The sequence below is a fragment of the Borostomias antarcticus genome (genome assembly GCF_949987555.1).
Source record: "Borostomias antarcticus genome assembly, chromosome: 30".
Taxonomy (NCBI): Eukaryota; Metazoa; Chordata; class Actinopteri; order Stomiiformes; family Stomiidae; genus Borostomias; species Borostomias antarcticus.
In genome coordinates, this window is record NC_140263.1 from 328,973 (window position 1) to 348,605 (window position 19,633).

The 19,633-nt window shown below is 50.7% G+C and overlaps 1 protein-coding gene across 1 annotated transcript in view; it reads right to left on the minus strand.

Moving 5' to 3' along the window:
* Window positions 1-5,035: 5,035 nt before the first annotated feature.
* LOC311327041 (NAD(P) transhydrogenase, mitochondrial-like) overlaps window positions 5,036-19,633 on the minus strand; it is an 87,015-nt gene continuing 72,417 nt past the window's right edge. The window contains exons 15-19 of the mRNA XM_084460053.1: window positions 19,290-19,523; window positions 9,981-10,141; window positions 8,044-8,223; window positions 7,472-7,631; window positions 5,036-5,121 (exon numbers count right to left, since the gene is read on the minus strand). Coding sequence (XP_084316179.1) covers window positions 5,078-5,121; window positions 7,472-7,631; window positions 8,044-8,223; window positions 9,981-10,141; window positions 19,290-19,523 — 779 coding nt within the window. The 3' untranslated portion in view covers window positions 5,036-5,077. The remainder of the gene's footprint in view (window positions 5,122-7,471; window positions 7,632-8,043; window positions 8,224-9,980; window positions 10,142-19,289; window positions 19,524-19,633) is intronic.

The following is a 19,633-nucleotide window of genomic DNA, read 5'->3' on the forward strand; positions in this document are numbered from 1 at the left end:
TGCTCGACCAGGCTGGGTGCTCGACCAGGCTGGGTGTGTTGACTGGGCGGGTGTAGAGGCTGGGTGTGATGGGGGATGTTGACTGGGCGGGTGTAGAGGCTGGGTGTGATGGGGGATGTTGACTGGGCGGGTGTAGAGGCTGGGTGTGATGGGGCTGTGTTGACTGGGCGGGTGTAGAGGCTGGGTGTGATGGGGCTGTGTTGACTGGGCGGGTGTAGAGGCTGGGTGTGATGGGGGATGTTGACTGGGCGGGTGTAGAGGCTGGGTGTGATGGGGGATGTTGACTGGGCGGGTGTAGAGGCTGGGTGTGATGGGGCTGTGTTGACTGGGCGGGTGTAGAGGCTGGGTGTGATGGGGCTGTGTTGACTGGGCGGGTGTAGAGGCTGGGTGTGTTGGGGCTGTGTTGACTGGGCGGGTGCTCGACCAGGCTGGGTGTGATGGGGGATGTTGACTGGGCGGGCGTAGAGGCTGGGTGTGTTGGGGGCTGTGTTGACTGGGCGGGCGTAGAGGCTGGTAACGTTTCGGTCCACGCAGGGACCTTCGTCAGTGCAAAGTTAGAGGTCTTGGTGTCATTGTCCATATATACTCTGGTTTCTCCACATCAAGGTAGAATTAAGCAATTGACCACTCAAGCTAAAGCTAGCAAAGCTAGAAGTTGATAATTGCTCTACCACCGTTTTGGTCATACAATGGATGTGGATGGGCATCTTGAAAAATCAAGAGCAACAGGAGGCAGAGAGATACGCAAAGGCAGTCTCACAGTCCAAGCAGGCCCAGTGGACTATCTGGGAAAACCTGGAGCATCGTAAGCTCACTTGGAGGGATCTGTGGAAGATGGAAGGAAACCAAATGGGCTTCATCATCAGAGCCACCGCTGATGTTCTTCCTACACCCAAGAACCTAAACCAGTGGCTTAGAGAGAATCCATCTCCCTCTCTGCCAAACTCCAGCAACTCTCAGGCACATCCTGACGGGCTGCAAAACCAGTCTGTCCCAAGGCCGTTACACCTGGAGGCACAACCAGGTCCTACGCTAACTGGCAATCACCCTGGAAGCAAGGCGATCAATGCCCTCCCTCCCCCAACCACCACCCCCTTCATAAGAGCAGGGCAACGTCCAGTGAAATCTGCTGCCAGAGTGGAAGGGGCCTCCTGGACGCTGCACGGGACTGGAAAATACCAGTGGATTTAGATCAGCAACTCAAGTTTCCACCTGAGATTTTAAAAAGCAGTCTCAGGCCGGATCTGATTCTGTGGTCAACTTCGAAGAAGTCCCTGTTCATTGTGGAACTAACTGTACCCTGGGAGGCTGCAGTTAGTGAAGTGTATGAACAAAAAAACCTGAAGTATGCTGACGTAGCAGCTGAAGCACAACAACGTGGCTGACGAAACATCTACCCAGTAACCTGTACCACCTCCCCACAAAAAACTTCCAGTAACCTGTACCAACCCCTCTACACACAAAAACACATCCAGTAACATGTACCACCCCTCAAAAACACATCCAGTAACTTGTACCACCCCTCAAAAACACATCCAGTAACTTGTACCACCCCTCAAAAACACATCCAGTAACTTGTACCACCCCTCAAAAACACATCCAGTAACTTGTACCACCCCTCAAAAACACATCCAGTAACTTGTACCTCCCCTCAAAAACACATCCAGTAACTTGTACCACCCCTCAAAAACACATCCAGTAACTTGTACCTCCCCTCAAAAACACATCCAGTAACTTGTACCTCCCCTCAAAAACACATCCAGTAACTTGTACCACCCCTCAAAAACACATCCAGTAACTTGTACCTCCCCTCAAAAACACATCCAGTAACTTGTACCTCCCCTCAAAAACACATCCAGTAACATGTACCTCCCCTCAAAAACACATCCAGTAACATGTACCTCCCCTCAAAAACACATCCAGTAACTTGTACCTCCCCTCAAAAACACATCCAGTAACTTGTACCTCCCCTCAAAAACACATCCAGTAACTTGTACCTCCCCTCAAAAACACATCCAGTAACTTGTACCTCCCCTCAAAAACACATCCAGTAACATGTACCACCCCTCAAAAACACATCCAGTAACTTGTACCTCCCCTCAAAAACACATCCAGTAACTTGTACCTCCCCTCAAAAACACATCCAGTAACTTGTACCTCCCCTCAAAAACACATCCAGTAACTTGTACCTCCCCTCAAAAACACATCCAGTAACTTGTACCTCCCCCCCCCTCCAAAAAAACATCCAGTAACCTGTACCTCCCCCCCCCCCCCCAAAACATCCAGTAACCTGTACCCCCCCCCCCCCACAAAAACCCCCCCCCACAACATCCAGTAATCTGTACCACCACCCCTCACAAAAAACATCCAGTAACCTGTAGCACCCCCCCACCTCAAAAAAACAACAAAAACATCCAGTAACCTGTACCACCCCCCCACCTCAAAAAAACAACAAAAAATATTCAGTAACCTGTACCACCCCCCCACCTCAAAAAACAACAAAAACATCCAGTAACCTGTACCACCCCCCCACCTCAAAAAAACAACAAAAACATCCAGTAACCTGTACCACCCCCCCACCTCAAAAAAACAACAAAAACATCCAGTAACCTGTACCACCCCCCCACCTCAAAAAAACAACAAACAATATTCAGTAACCTGTACCACCCCCCCACCTCAACAGGGTGAGCAGGGGTCAGACAAACACAGAACAGTTTTGTAATAGTGTGTGTGAGAGTGTGTCCGGCCAGCTTGGTGAGCCTAACCTGTACCACCCCCCCCACCCACAACAAACATCCAATAACCTGTACCACCCCCCCCACCCACAACAAACATCCGGTAACCTGTACCACCCCCCCACCCACAACAAACATCCGGTAACCTGTACCACCCCCCCCACCCACAACAAACATCCAGTAACCTGTACCACCCCCCCACCCACAACAAACATCCAGTAACCTGTACCACCCCCCCCACCCACAACAAACATCCAGTAACCTGTACCACCCCCCCACCCACAACAAACATCCAGTAACCTGTACCACCCCCCCCACCCACAACAAACATCCAGTAACCTGTACCACCCCCCCCACCCACAACAAACATCCAGTAACCTGTACCACCCCCCCCACCCACAACAAACATCCAGTAACCTGTACCACCCCCTCACCCACAACAAACATCCAGTAACCTGTACCACCCCCTCACCCACAACAAACATCCAGTAACCTGTACCACCCCCTCACCCACAACAAACATCCAGTAACCTGTACCACCCACCCCCACAACAAACATCCAGTAACCTGTACCACCCCCCTCACCCACAACAAACATCCAGTAACCTGTACCACCCACCCCCACAACAAACATCCAGTAACCTGTACCACCCCCCCCCACACCCACAACAAACATCCAGTAACCTGTACCACCCCCCCCCACCCACAACAAACATCCAGTAACCTGTACCACCCCCCCACCCACAACAAACATCCAGTAACCTGGACCACCCCCCCCACCCACAACAAACATCCAGTAACCTGGACCACCCCCCCCCCCCCAAAACACATCCAATAACCTGTACCCCCCCCCCCCCCCCAAAAAAAAAGAAAAAAGAAATACATCCAATAACCTGTACCCCCCCCCCCCCCCCAAAAAAAAAGAAAAAAGAAATACATCCAGTAACCTGTACCACCCTCCCCACCCACAACAAACATCCAGTAACCTGGACCACCCCCCCCCCCCCAAAACACATCCAATAACCTGTACCCCCCCCCCCCCCCCCCCAAAAAAAAGAAAAAAGAAATACATCCAGTAACCTGTACCACCCTCCCCAAAAAACATCCAGTAACCTCTACCACCCTCCCCAAAACCAGGCCAGGTCAAGCCTGGCTTATGTGTGTAGGCTGGCTTGTTTCTGTGCGGGACTGGTAGGACGGTAATGTCTGATAAATAAAGATGGGTCACCTGGACACATCAGTTCCAATGCTTCCAATGCTAATCCAGCACAATAAGAGCGGGATAGCCAGTAAGCTCATGGGCTCACAACAACTAGCAGCAGCTTCCATAACATTAATGGTAGCGGTCAGTGGCTAAAGCAGTTACACTGATGATTCCTGTAATGTTAGCTGTTTTGCTGCAATGGGTTCAACTTTTGTTTCTGGATAAAGGTCATGACTTGCTGTTTTGCACTTCCCTTTAGGTGGTGAATAAGTAGACCAGGACACAGTGGGTTATTTGGACATCTAGGATCTTGATATTATATTGATATGAAGATATGAAAGTAAAGTATTTGCCCTTAGAAGTAAATTGTAATTAAAATGGTTCTTAGCTAAGTAACCTAAGTGTAGGCAGACTTGAAAGGTCAATTGTAATAATATCATGAATGAACAATTGTAAACATAGTACTCAACAGAATAGGTAATACGCAAGTCTTGATTTAAACTTTTCCTAAATGCTTTATTAAACGACAGTCATGCACATTAAAAGTAGCCATAAGTTGTTATTTTGCATGTGCTCTCAGGACATGTTGTGGTTGTGACCATCTTTGTAAAGAAGAGAGGCATGTAATGCACATGTATACAGTAGTACAGAGTCAGTTGTCTATTGTATAGACAAGGTGTTCAATTGCTCAAGTGTTGTCAGGTGTTGGTTCGAGTGTTCGAGTGTACAGTGGTGCATAGTCAGTTGTCTGTTGTATAGACAAGGTGTCACATGTTCACTTGTTGGTCCAGGGGGTGGCATGTGTGCCATTGTTATAATTAGAGTGAGGGCCTATGTATAGTACAACCAGAGTACTATAAACAACTGACTCTGCACCACTGTACACTCGAACCAACACCTGACAACACTTGAGCAATTGAACACCTTGTCTATACAATAGACAACTTACTCTGCACTACTGTACAGTATACTTGACATGTAATTGCACTGCCTGTATCATGGACACAGTCACAGCCATCCATGATCAGATACTGCTGTCAGGCCATGTCCAGTCCGGGTGGGGCTTGCACCTGAAGACCATCTTTGGGGGGGCTGGACATCAGCGTTGCACAGCAGCCGACACCTGACTGGTGTTGCATCACTTCTCTGGCCTCAACCACACCAGGCATCCCAGCATCAAAGCTGCAACAGAACAGAAGGGAGATGAGGGTGCATTAAAATAGTGCATTAAAATAGTGCATTAAAATATTGGCCAAAAACAACATTTATATAAAGCCTTTTTTGTGTCGCGTAGACATACAGTACATTTAATCTGCATAATAACATGATTCGGTGGTGAATAAAAACAGTGGTCAGAGCAGATTCCTGGTGCCACAGCACAGGTGGTGTTGTAGTCCTATCCCCCACTGAAAATATTGATCTAGTGATTAGTCAACCCATTGCTAAATCACAAACTACTAAGCTATCCCATAGGAATGAGCCTATAACCATACCAGCTGGGCAAGCTGACTTTGCTAGCTACCTAACCTAGCCATAATGATATTGTCCTGCTCGATTGCTGTGCAACATATCAACTGACCAGCTGTTAAATGTATTTCACAACACTGGTTATTCTACTCACGAGACAGTCCCAGTCAGCTGATGTTGCTTGCTGTGTGAATAGTTTAGCTACGTACGTTGGGAGGCAAGTGTTGGTGACCAGGACTAGCTAGCTTGTAGTAGCTAACCTTAGCTAAAGCACTTTGAGAGAACGTGCACAGTATCTCCAACTCCTCAGGCCTTGAGTTAGGTAGCTAACATTGGGCTTCATTTCCTGAACTTAGCTTTATCTTAGCGTGATAAAGATAGATCAGATATTACTCTACATTTCAACTAGCCCTTCTGAGTCCCGTAGCATTCCGCTAGTTAGGAGAGGCGCTCATATTTATAAGTGTCAGATAAACATGAAACTTCACTTACCTAAGGAAACTGGTCTATTTTAACAAATGCTGGGTTTTGAAGCCTCGGCGCTACCAATAAATAACTTATTTAGACGCGTTCTGTCCGAATGAAATTATTTTTCTTCTTCTGTGGTGGTGGCGTCGCTTTGAAGCTTCAACCCAGCATTTGTTAAAATAGACCCTTTTGCTTAGGTAAGTGAGTTTCATGTTTATCTGACACTTGTAAATATGAGCGCCTTTATTTTGACGGCAAAGTGAATGGACCAGCAAAGGACTGTTGTCTGGCATGAGCGAGCGGAATGCGACAACGGGACTGAGAAGGGTTTCATTTCAACCAGACATTCCAGTGAAACCAGGTAGTCAAAATAACTTACCTGATATAAAATGGGCACCGCAAAACAGGCATTTTTGATGATGTCCTCAGTCCAGTCCGTACCATGGATGTATTGGTCCGTACACTTAATAATGGCGATTTCGTCTGTCTTCCTCTGCTACTGTTTCAAGAATGCGCGCGCATACTTGTGCTGGCTAGGCTGTAAAAGGGTCTATAATTAACAAATATGAACCACGCTCGTTAAATAACTTCTACAACATCCAGTGACAAAATATGTCAGGTACCTTGGTATGTCCACACCAAGGATTGAACTCAACCTTCGCAGTGATAGACAGCGCACTATCCACTCGGCCACCGCTGACCTGGGAAATCTGTGGAGTCTTTTTGTTTTGATGTTCTGGGACCACTGCCTCTTGTGGCAGCAACATAGAACTGCAGGTCAACAACGACAACAGGGACCGAGGAAGGGAGGAAGGGAGCGACAAAAAGGATTCCCTCTTCTAGGTGTGTCGGCTTACAGCCAACACACAAAAACATCCAATAATCTGTACCACCTTCCCGCAAAAAACATCCAATAACCTGTACCAAAAAACTAACATCCAGTAACCTGTACCACCCCCCCCCCCCTCCCACCCAGTCAGACAAACACAGAACAGTTCTGTTGTAGTGTGTGTGTGTGTGTGTGTGTGTGTGTGTGTGAGGCCTGCTTGGTAGGCCTGTGTGTGTGAGGCGTCAGGTTACATGTTGCTTTGTGTGTGGTGGGGTTGAGTCTCCTTGTGTATGAGAGGGATTTGTGGTAAGGCAAGGTTATTTGCTGTGTGCGTGTGTGCGTGTGCGCGCGCCTGTGTGTGTTTGTGTGTGTACATGTGTGTGTTTGTGTGTGATAAAGATAAATATTCTTGAAATTATAACCAACTTTGTGCACAGATGTAAACTCTGCATAGTCATATTTGGAAGCCTGGACCATGTATATACAGTAAGTATACCAGGAGTGGTCTGAACATTGCTGGCATGAGAAAGAGCAAAGCCAAACCACTTGGTAAATATCGCTCTGTTTCAGCTGTCATAGGCAGCTTAGCCGTGTGGAGGAGAAGGTGCTATAATGTGTTATAATGTGTTATAATGTGTTATAATGTGTTATAATGTGTTATAATGTGTATCCTTAGGTGTTCTTGAATCGTCTTGTTATATTTGATTCCCTGCTGTTGTAATGTAATTTGTGGAAGTGGAATCAAATAAAATGTTTGTGTGTGTGTACCTGGAGTGATGATAATGTTTTGCGCATCCTTGATCATGTCGACAGTCTGGTCCACGTTGACCTCGGTGTGTGTTCCCGTGATCTCCATGGGTTTGCCGGTACCGGTGGAGGATGTACCGTAGCCCCCCAGGATCACGTTAGTCAGGGACCGGTTCATGGCCTGAGGCGTGGTGGAGGGGGTGGAGAGAGGTTATCAACATGTCTTGCTCTGAGACCGTTTCAGTATAGTTAGAGTTCCTCCTAGTGGACAGGCAAGGAACAGCAGCATATCCAGAAGAAGCATCGTTATTTATCATCCAGCACACATGTGGAGATGAAATGTTCTCTGCTCTTAACCCGTCCTGATGTCCTTTCCCCAAGCAGCCGGGAGCAGACAGCAGGCAGCGTGCAGAGGCCCGGGGGAAAGAAAGAAAGAAGGAAAGAAAGAAAGAAGCGAAGAAAGACAGAAAGAAAGAAAGACAGAAAGAAAGAAAGAAATGAAGAAAGAAAGAAAGAAAGAAAGAAAGAAGGAAAGAAAGAAAGAAAGAAAGAAAGAGCATCTGTGCGTGTCACGTGATGTAGCTGATTCTTACCACACACATGATGTAGGAGAGGATGGCTCCAGACGAGCCAATCAGAGCTCCTACGATGGTCAGCAGGTTGTTGTTGAGCAGGAAGCCCTCGGCACACAGCGCCCAGCCGGAGTAGCTGTTCAGGACCGTGATCACCACCGGCATGTCCGCGCCGCCGATGGCCGCCGTCAGCGTCAGGCCCTGGGGAGAGAAGGCCAATCAGAACACCGCTGGACCAATCAGAACACATACAGAACACCGCTGGACCAATCAGAACACAATCAGAACACCGCTGGACCAATCAGAACACATACAGAACACCGCTGGACCAATCAGAACACATACAGAACACCGCTGGACCAATCAGAACACCGCTGGACCAATCAGAACACATACAGAACACCGCTGGACCAATGGGACTGCAGATATTAGCTATACTCTGGTGCAATACATCCTCTCTGTGCATTAATTGATATTGGGATACAGCACTGGACTAACACCAAGACCTATGAGAGCCTTGAACCAGATGAGAACACTGTTCTATGGTCCACATCTAAGGAGAACCTTATGAACCCGTGTTTCATATTAGACCAGGCCCATATTAGACCAGGCCCATATTAGACCAGGCCCATATTAGACCAGGCCCATATTAGACCAGGCCCATATTAGACCAGGCCCATATTAGACCAGGCCCATATTAGACCAGGCCCATATTAGACCAGGCCCATATTAGACTAGGCCCATATTAGACCAGGCCCATATTAGACCAGGCCCATATTAGACCAGGCCCATATTAGACCAGGCCCATATTAGACCAGGCCCATATTAGACCAGGTCCATATTAGACCAGGCCCATATTAGACCAGGCCCATGTTAGACCAGGCCCATATTAGACCAGGCCCATATGAGACCAGGCCCATATTAGACCAGGCCCATATTAGACCAGGCCCATATTAGACCAGGCCCATATTAGACCAGGCCCATATTAGACCAGGCCCATATTAGACCAGGCCCATATTAGACCAGGCCCATATTAGACCAGGCCCATATTAGACCAGGCCCATGTGAACTCATGAACACACACGCATTGTAGAAGTGGTTTATTTAGTTTCTGATCAGGTTCCTCTGCGACTGAGTGTTTGTCAAAACACAGCGGCTATATTTCAGGACTCTGTGTGTGTGTGTGTGTGTGTGTGTGTGTGTGTGTGTGTGTGTGTGTGTGTATGTGTGTGTGTGTGTGTGTGTGTGTGTGTGTATGTGTGTGTGTGTGTGTGAATGTGTGTTCAGATATCACCTCAGTGTCATGCTCTACACTCCTACCTCAGGGGCTGTAGCTAAGTAGAAGCAGCTACCTCACATTAAGTCATCACACACGCCATCAGACAGAAGGAGGATGGGGAGAGAGAGAGGGGGAGGGATGGGTGGATGGATGGATGGAGGGAGGGAGGGACAGAGTGAGCGAGAGAGAGGACTTGAAGACTATCAGTTCTCTTCTCTTATACGATCTTTCTGCTGCAGCTCAGGTGCCAGTTTACCTTGACGGGAGTCCCAGAGCTGGGTAGCTGGCTAACTCTATTAACCGCTCTACAGATACGCTATACGATCTGCTGGATAAGAGAGTCTGGCTCATAAGGTATCAGTCATACTGGGTGTGGATATTCTATCAGTCTGAGTCAGCCTCTGTTCTCTAGCCAACATCTAGACGGCCGTGGAACAGACCAACACTGGAGGGAGGACAGACAGTGGGCTAGCTAGGACCACACTCTCTCTCTCTCTCTCTCTCTCTCTCTCTCTCACAACCACACCCACACACCAACACACACACATGCACACGTGCAAAACAGACAATCGCACATACACGCTAACGCAGACACAAACAGACAAAAAACTCCACTCGTCGGCCACAAACCCACTCCGACATGAGACAGAACTCATAACTCATAACTCATAACTCCTACCATGACGGCGGAGAGGGCGGAGACCGAGCCCAGGCAGGTGAGGCCCATGGTGTAGCTGGGGTCCAGCATGTAGGGAACTATGCCCCCAACACTCGCCAGCATCAGACCGGCATTAAGGGCGTGGCGCCCTGGCAACATCAAAGGGGCGGAGTTCAGTACACCTGGGGGGGTGAAGGCAGAAAGGAGGAACACGGTTAGCGTTAAGATGTAGGCCTTTAACCCGACCGTTCTAAAACTGATGAGTCGTCACGGTTAGCGTTAAGATGTAGGCCGTTAACCAAACCATTTCAAAACTGATCAGCCATTTCAACCTCAGTTGACCCTTCGGAGGGTCAGATATGGAATGATGAAATTAAATGACTTTCATTTCCAAGAGGCTGAGTGTGTTCAAGTGTCGCTGTCCAAACTCTGTTCTGTGTGTGTGTGTGTGTGTGTGTGTCTAACTTCACGGTGAATTGAACCTGAGAGCATGTTGACAGTCAGACCAGCATGGCCAGGAGTGTGTGGTTTCAGACGGACGCAGGGCAAAACCTCCACTGATTATTTTCTGTTCTGCCAACCTTCCAAAACACAGCCCTCAGAACAACAGAGAGGAGGGGGAGAGAGGAGGAGGAGGAGGGATGGAGACAGGGAGGAGGAGGAGGGAGAGGAGAAGGGAGAGAAGGAGGGGTTGGAGGAGGAGGTAGAGGAGGAGGGGGGAGAGGAGCGAGAGGAGGGAGGAGTTGGAGGAGGAGGAAGAGGAGGAGGAGGGATGGAGACAGGGAGGAGGAGGAGGGGGGAGAGGAGGCTGGCTGATGGAGGAGGAGCAGGGTGTGGTACAGTAGGACCTGGGGGGTGAGGAATGGTGGCTGGGTGGGAGGGGTCAGGAGAGGAGCAGGGTTAGGGTTAGGGGTGGGCGGGGTCAGAAGTCATGTGAGGAGCAGGGTTAGGGTTACGGTAGGGACCAGGTGAGGAGCAGGATTAGGGTAGGGTACAGGTGAGGAGCAGGATTAGGGTACGGTCCAGGTGAGGAGCAGGGTTAGGGAAGGGTACAGGTGAGGAGCAGGATTAGGGTAGGGTACAGGTGAGGAGCAGGATTAGGGAAGGGTACAGGTGAGGAGCAGGGTTAGGGTAGGGTACAGGTGAGGAGCAGGGTTAGGGTAGGGTACAGGTGAGGAGCAGGGTTAGGGTAGGGGCCAGGTGAGGAGCAGGGTTAGGGTAGGGTCCAGGTGAGGAGCAGGGTTAGGGTAGGGTCCAGGTGAGGAGCAGGGTTAGGGTAGGGGCCAGGTGAGGAGCAGGGTTAGGGTAGGGTACAGGTGAGGAGCAGGGTTAGGGTAGGGTACAGGTGAGGAGCAGGATTAGGGTAGGGTCCAGGTGAGGAGCAGGGTTAGGGTAGGGTACAGGTGAGGAGCAGGGTTAGGGTAGGGTACAGGTGAGGAGCAGGGTTAGGGTAGGGTACAGGTGAGGAGCAGGGTTAGGGTAGGGTACAGGTGAGGAGCAGGGTTAGGGTAGGGTCCAGGTGAGGAGCAGGATTAGGGTAGGGTCCAGGTGAGGAGCAGGGTTAGGGTAGGGTACAGGTGAGGAGCAGGGTTAGGGTAGGGGCCAGGTGAGGAGCAGGGTTAGGGAAGGGTACAGGTGCGGAGCAGGGTTAGGGAAGGGTACAGGTGAGGAGCAGGGTTAGGGAAGGGTACAGGTGAGGAGCAGGGTTAGGGTAGGGGCCAGGTGAGGAGCAGGGTTAGGGAAGGGTACAGGTGAGGAGCAGGGTTAGGGAAGGGTACAGGTGAGGAGCAGGGTTAGGGTAGGGTACAGGTGAGGAGCAGGGTTAGGGAAGGGTACAGGTGAGGAGCAGGGTTAGGGTAGGGGCCAGGTGAGGAGCAGGGTTAGGGTAGGGTACAGGTGAGGAGCAGGGTTAGGGAAGGGTACAGGTGAGGAGCAGGATTAGGGTACGGTCCAGGTGAGGAGCAGGATGAGGGTAGGGTACAGGTGAGGAGCAGGGTTGGGGTAGGAGCAGTATTTCCGCTGGTAAGGTTTTGCTGTGGAGTGATTTTTTGATACAAAAAATAATAATACAAATTAGGCTACATATATTAAAGATACATGAGATATCTTGGCACTTTGGCGACCCCCTTGTTGTCTTCCTGATATTGTGAAACGCAAAATGCATCACTTCCGCTTCCATCACAAGACTTCCCGCCAGTGTACTAGCCATCCATCCATCCATCATCATCCGCTTATCCGGGGTCGGGTCGCGGAGGCAGCAGTTCCAGCAGGGGGCCCCAGACATCCCTTTCCCTAGCAGCATCAACCAGCTCTGCCTGGGGAATCTTTAGCCGCTCACAGGCCAGTGCGGAGATGTAGTCCCGCCACCTAGTCCTGGGTCTACCCCGCGGCCTCCTCCCAGCCGGACACGCCTGGAACACCTCCCTAGGAAGGCGCCCAGGAGGCATCCTCACTAGATGCCCGAACCACCTCAACTGGCTCCTTTCGACGCAAAGGAGCAGCGGCTCTACTCCGAGTCTCTCCCGGATGACTGAACTTCTCACCCGATCTCTCAGGGAGACCCCAGCCACCCTCCGGAGAAAACTCATTTCGGCCGCTTGTATCTGTGATCTCGTTCTTTCGGTCATGACCCATCCTTCATGACCATAGGTGAGGGTGGGGACGAAGATAGACCGGTAGATCGAGAGCTTCGCCTTTTGGCTCAGCTCTCTTTTCGTCACAACAGTGCGGTAAAGCGACGGCAGAACCGCACCAGCTGCTCTGATTCTCCGGCCAAACTCCCTTTCCATGGTTCCCTCACTCGTGAACAAGACCCCCAGATACTTGAACTCCTTCACTTGGGGTAAGGACTCATTTCCTACTCGGAGCGGACAGACCACCGGTTTCCTGCTGAGAACCAGTACTAGCAAGTACACCGAAAAATAATAAATTCACAGGGTCTCATGCAGTATCATGTCATGAAAACAATTTTGGGGTTCTTGCTAAGGCCAATTCATTAACTAATAGCAAGTACAGGTGAAGTGTGCAGACGCTGAATGTCCCTGTCAGTAACATTAACAAAATGAAGAAAATGAAGCCCATTCAATCGTATTTTTTCCGGCAAAGTGGAACCAAGGAGGGAGAGGAATTCGGTGAGGCCCGGGGGGAGTCGAATCAACTGTCACTCAAAAATCGTTGTTTACACAAAGTTCTATTGATTAGATTAGATTCAACGTTGCACCGTAGCCAACCAGTACCTGGATCCACATCAAAACGCAATGAAATGCTGTTGACATCGAAATGCGTGTCATAACGATCCAATGACATGTTCCTTTGCATCTACATTAAACTAAGCTTTTCCACAGATTTTAAAATTTTTGAATGATTATATGTGAAGATATTGGGCTTTCTTCCCACGTTTTTTCACGGCACCGGCAGCTATGTTTCATATCACTGCCTCGGTTCACAAAGCATTGCGTGAGTTTTCATCTACCCCTCGGTTTCAAATCAGCATCTGAAAACCCTCGTTTTGGAGGGCTGTTTGAACGTCCACTAGCCCTCGATATGCCCCCTAGCCCTAGAAGCTAAAAGGAATGGGACACACTACCCTACGCGTGAACGCGCAAAATGTAGGGGTGGGGCCACAGACTAGGGCTAAGGGATAAGGGGTATGGGATTGGGCCATAGTCTTCATTAGGACCAATGCACCTGATGAAGTGTGTGGGACTAGTATAGTCTTCATTAGGACCAATGCACCTGATGAAGTGTGTGGGAATAGTATAGTAGGAGAGGATGAGAGCTCCTATGGTGAGCAGGTTATTATTGTTTAATGTTGTTGGCAGTAGGCCTAATGTGTGTGCTGCTAATAAAAATGTGTTATTTAAAAATTTTCATTGCGCTCCCAAATTTTTCCTGTGCTCCTAATTTTTTTCATTTAGTGAAAAATGCTAGCTTAGAGCCCTGAAGTGATGCGTTTTGCGTGTCACAATATCAGGAAGACAACAAACACTTTGCACTTCGCGAAACAAAATCTACATGCACATAAAAGAAAGGCCGGTATTTACCTGCATTGAAGCCATCTTTACAGAAAGTAGCTACAATCTTCCAGTCCAGTCTGCGCCACACGCATTTGTTAGCATTTTCCCCCATCATTACAGGGAGTGAGTGGAGGATTGTGGAAAGTGTGGTTCTTAAAATGCAGTGCCGATTTTATCACGACCAGAGGGGCCACCAAAGTGCCGAGTTATCTCATGTAGCTTTAAAGTCTTAAGTTAAAATCTTTAACTTTCAAAATATTTCTGCCTAAATGCGCTTTCAAAATCATGACAATGTCGTGCCACATTTTTATTTTCAACAAGAGCCTGCGCTCTATAAATGTTGCTTTCTGTGGTCAACTCAAAAGACATGAAGCACATGAAGGGATGTTTTCTTCAGCGAGCCTATTACAAAATAGGCGATGCGTTAATGTTCCTCCAGTCACCTACAAAGTGCCAGTCAGAGCAACAGCAAATGCAATGAAATGTCAGTTAAGCATAGCCTAATCTATTATTTAGGTATAGAGATGAAAATTTCACATCATGATTATAGCGATCAAAATTATCACGGTTATCAGTATTATCGCGTTACTGTTAAAATGTGCTGAAAATTAAAAAAAAACTACTGGTACACTGAAATAATTTCACCAAGTTTTATATTGAAAAATAAAATTAGCAGCACTGCACTTTTTGTTTGTGTAAACATTAAAATAATGCATCTGGGAGACTGTAGTTCTGGTTGATACTGGACAGTATTTACAGTGAGTTTTTCAAAGCATGGTAATCAAACACAGTTTTAGTGATCATTTTATCGCGATAAATTTTATCTCATTTTATCGTGGTTTATCACTAAACCGGCTATCGTTACATCCCTATTTAGGTATGTGAAAAAGGCAGTGATTGTGGTAGCAGAGGATAGGTAGGGACAGGAAGTGATTGTGGTAGCAGAGGATAGGTAGGGACAGGAAGTGATTGTGGTAGGAGAGGATAGGTAGGGACAGGAAGTGATTGTGGTAGCAGAGGATAGGTAGGGACAGGAAGTGATTGTGGTAGGAGAGGATAGGTAGGGACAGGAAGTGATTGTGGTAGCAGAGGATAGGTAGGGACAGGAAGTGATTGTGGTAGGAGAGGATAGGTAGGGACAGGAGAGAGTGAAGATGAGAGACTAGAAAGACTGTCTGATGATTTAGACTGTATGAGCAAGCAGTGGCTAGTGGCTAGTTGCAAAACTAGAATGGAGAAGTAAGACGCCTCCTTCCCTCCACTAGTCTGGGGGTCCACCTTGGGCAAGTGGTAGTACCCCCTAGCCCCCCTACCTGGGGTTACAGGAAAAAAACCCTGATGACATTACACCAAAAAGGAAGAGAGACCCGGCCCGGAGGAAGCCCGGGGCCCTCGTCTGGAGCCAGGCCCAGACGGAGGGCCCGCATGCGAGCGCCTGGTGGCCGGGCTTACCACGGAGCCCGGCCGGGCCCAGCCCGAATAAGCAACGTGGAAGCACCATCTCCTCCTCCATCGTCCCGTGGACCCACCACCCGCGGGAGGAATTGTCGGGGTCGGGTGCGCTGCCAACTAGGTGGCGGTGAAGGCGGGGGGCACCGACGGACCGGACCCGGGCGGCAAAGGCTGGCTCTGGGGACATGGAACGTGACCTCGCTGGGGGGGAAGGAGCCGGAGCTTGTGAGGGAGGTGGAGCGATACCAATTACACCTGGTGGGGCTAACCTCCACGCACAGCACCGGCGCCGGAACCAAACTCCTGGATAGGGGTTGGACCCTGTTCTTCTCCGGAGTTGCTCACGGTATGAGGCGTAAGGCAGGTGTGGCTATACTAGCTAGCCCCCAGCTGAGCGCCTCTGTGCTGGAGTTCACCCCAGTGGACGAGAGGGTCACCTCCCTGCGCCTTAGGACTGTGGGGGGGGGACTCTGACTGTGGTTTGTGCTTATGCACCGAACAGCAGTTCAGAGTACTCAGCCTTCCTGCAGACCCTGAGTGGAGTCCTTTTGGGGGCTCCTGCAGGGGACTCCAGTGTCCTACTGGGGGACTTCAATGCACACGTAGGCAATGATGGAGAAACTTGGAGGGGCGTGATTGGGAGGCATGGCCACCACAATCTGAACCCGAGTGGTGTTTTGTTGTTGGACTTCTGTGCTAGTCACAGTTTGTCCATAACAAACACCATGTTCGAACACAAGGATGCCCACAAGTACACCTGGCATCAGAACACCTTAGTCCGAAGGTCGATGATCGATTTCGTTATCGTATCATCTGATCTGAGGCCATGCGTTTTGGACACTCGGGTAAAGAGAGGGGCAGAGCTGTCCACTGATCACCATCTGGTGGTGAGCTGGTTTCGATGGCGGGGGAAACTTCTGGACAGACCTGGAAAACCCAAGCGTGTAGTGAGGGTGAACTGGGAACGTCTGGAGGAAGAGCCTGTCCGGAGAGATTTCAATTGCCACCTCCGGCAGAGCTTCTCAGGCATCCCTGTGGAGGTTGGGGACATCGAGCATGAGTGGTCGGTGTTCAAAGCCTCCATTGCTGAAGCTGCAGCTGGGAGCTGTGGCCTGAGGGCCATAGGTACCTCAAGGGGCGGTAACCCTCGGACACCGTGGTGGACAGCGGTGGTCAGGGAAGCCGTCCGACTGAAGAAGGAGGCCTTCCGGGATATGTTAGCCCGGGAGACCCCAGAAACAGTTGCAGGGTATCGACTGGCCCGGAGGGCTGCGGCTTCGGCCGTGACCAAGGCAAAGCAGCGGGTGTGGGAGGAGTTCGGAGAAACCATGGAGAAGGACTTTCGGTCGGCACCAAAGTGTTTCTGGAAGACCATCAGACACCACAGGAAGGGAAAGCGGGGGACCATCCAAGCTGTATACAGCAAGGAGGGGACACTGCTGACCTCAACTGAGGAGGTTGTTGAGCGTTGGAAGGAGCACTTTGAGGAACTCCTGAACCCGACTAATCCACCCTCTACGAACGAGGCAGAGCCGGAAGATGATGGGGGGTCGTCAATGTCCTTGGAGGAGGTCACTGAGGTAGTCAAACAACTCCACAGTGGCAGAGCCCCAGGGACTGATGAGATCCGTCCAGAAATGCTGAAGGCGCTGGGTGTAGAGGGGCTGTCTTGGTTGACACGCCTCTGTAACATTGCGTGGAAGTCTGGGTCAGTGCCGAAGGAGTGGCAGACTGGGGTGGTGGTCCCCATATTCAAAAACGGGGACCAGAGGGTGTGTGCGAATTATAGAGGCATCACATTACTCAGCCTCCCAGGGAAAGTTTACTCCAAGGTGCTGGAAAGGAGGGTCCGGCCGATAGTCGAACCTCAGATCGAAGAGGAACAATGCGGATTTCGTCCTGGTCGTGGAACTACCGACCAGCTCTTCACTCTCGCAAGGATCTTGGAGGGGGCTTGGGAGTTTGCCCAACCTGTCTACATGTGTTTTGTGGACTTGGAGAAGGCTTACGACCGGGTCCCTTGAGAGGTCTTGTGGAGGGTTATGCGGGAGTATGGGGTGAGGGGGTCCCTACTTAGGGCCATCCAATCCCTGTACACCCAGAGCGAGAGCTGTGTCCGGGTCCTCGGCAGTAAGTCGTCTTCCTTTCCGGTGGGTGTTGGCCTCCGCCAGGGCTGCGCTTTGTCACCAATCCTGTTTGTGATTTTCATGGACAGGATATCGAGGCGTAGCCGGGGGGAGGAGGGTTTGCAGTTCGGTGAGCTGGGGATCACGTCACTGCTTTTTGCAGATGATGTGGTCCTGATGGCATCAGCTGCCTGCGACCTCCAGCACTCTCTGGATAGGTTCGCAACTGAGTGTGAAGCGGCTGGGATGAGAATAAGCACTTCTAAATCTGAGGCCATGGTTCTCAGCAGGAAACCGGTGGCCTGTCCGCTCCGAGTAGGAAATGAGTCCTTACCCCAAGTGAAGGAGTTCAAGTATCTGGGGGTCTTGTTCACGAGTGAGGGAACCATGGAGAGGGAGTTTGGCCGGAGAATTGGAGCAGCTGGTGCGGTTCTGCAGTCGCTTTACCACACTGTTGTGACGAAAAGAGAGCTGAGCCAAAAGGCAAAGCTCTCGATCTACCGGTCTATCTTCGTCCCCACCCTCACCTATGGTCATGAAGGATGGGTCATGACCGAAAGAACGAGATCACGGATACAAGCGGCCGAAATGAGTTTTCTCCGGAGGGTGGCTGGGGTCTCCCTGAGAGATCGGGTGAGAAGTTCAGTCATCCGGGAGAGACTCGGAGTAGAGCCGCTGCTCCTTTGCGTCGAAAGGAGCCAGTTGAGGTGGTTCGGGCATCTAGTGAGGATGCCTCCTGGGCGCCTCCCTAGGGAGGTGTTCCAGGCGTGTCCGGCTGGGAGGAGGCCGCGGGGTAGACCCAGGAATAGGTGGCGGGACTACATCTCCGCACTGGCCTGTGAGCGGCTAAAGATTCCCCAGGCAGAGCTGGTTGATGCTGCTAGGGAAAGGGATGTCTGGGGCCCCCTGCTGGAGCTGCTGCCTCCGCGACCCGACCCTGGATAAGCGGATGAAGATGATGATGATGATGAGCAAGCAGTTAAGCATCAATGGGCATCAAGCATACATTTTTCTTAAATGAAACATTCTATTTATTATTCTCACCCCATAACTCCAAAATAAAAGTGCTGTTTCAGTATACTTTTCAGTGAACGTTTCACTATTTTGTTATTTTCACTCTTTAAAAGTCACCAGAATACAGGAAACAAAGTCTCTTTTTCTGCGGGAGGACCCCCAGAACCCCGCTTTGATATAGAAATCCTCCTTATTTTGGCGGTCTGGAGCTTGGCAGGGTTAGGGTTGGGGGGGAGGGGTCAGGTGAGGAGCAGGGTTAGGGTTGGGGGGGAGGGGTCAGGTGAGGAGCAGGGTTAGGGTTGGGGGGGGAGGAGCAGAGGAGCAGGGTTAGGGCCTCCCTCCCGCCTCCCTCCCTCCTCCCAGTCATTTTCCACTTGCTCCTGAAAGCTGGAAGTCATTAGTATTCCCAGAGTGGCGTTCTTGCTCCGCTCGCCCTCAGAAACCTGGGAACGCCAACCAGCGCCGATCCCACACATTAGCTCTGCCGTCCCCGCTACCACCCTCTCCTTAGCAACCCACACACACACGCACACACACACACACGCGCGCCAACCTCCACTCACCCACCACACTCACCCTGCGGTTTGCTGTAGGCCACCCGTGAGCTGCTCAAGGTGACGTGACCCCCCCCTCCCCCGACCCGTCACCAGCCTCCCCCCCTCCCCCGACCCGTCACCAGCCTCCCCCCCTCCCCCGACCCATCACCAGCCTCCCCCCCTCACCCTGCAGTTTGCCGTAGGCCACCAGCGAGCCGCTGAACGTCACCCCTCCGATGAAGGTCCCCAGGTAGGCGATGACCTTGGTGAGGTTGGCGGCGGGGTCGGTGGCGAAGTGCGGGTACTCCACCATGTACTCGGCCACGCAGGTCAGCACGGCCGCCAGGCCCACCAGGCTGTGGAAGGCCGCCACCAGCTGGGGCAGGTCAGTGATCTGGATACGCTTGGCGATGGCCAGGCCTGGAGGGAGGAGAGAGAGGTCAGTCCTGAGGTACACACACACACACACACACACACACACACACACACACACACACACACACACACACACACACACACACACACACACA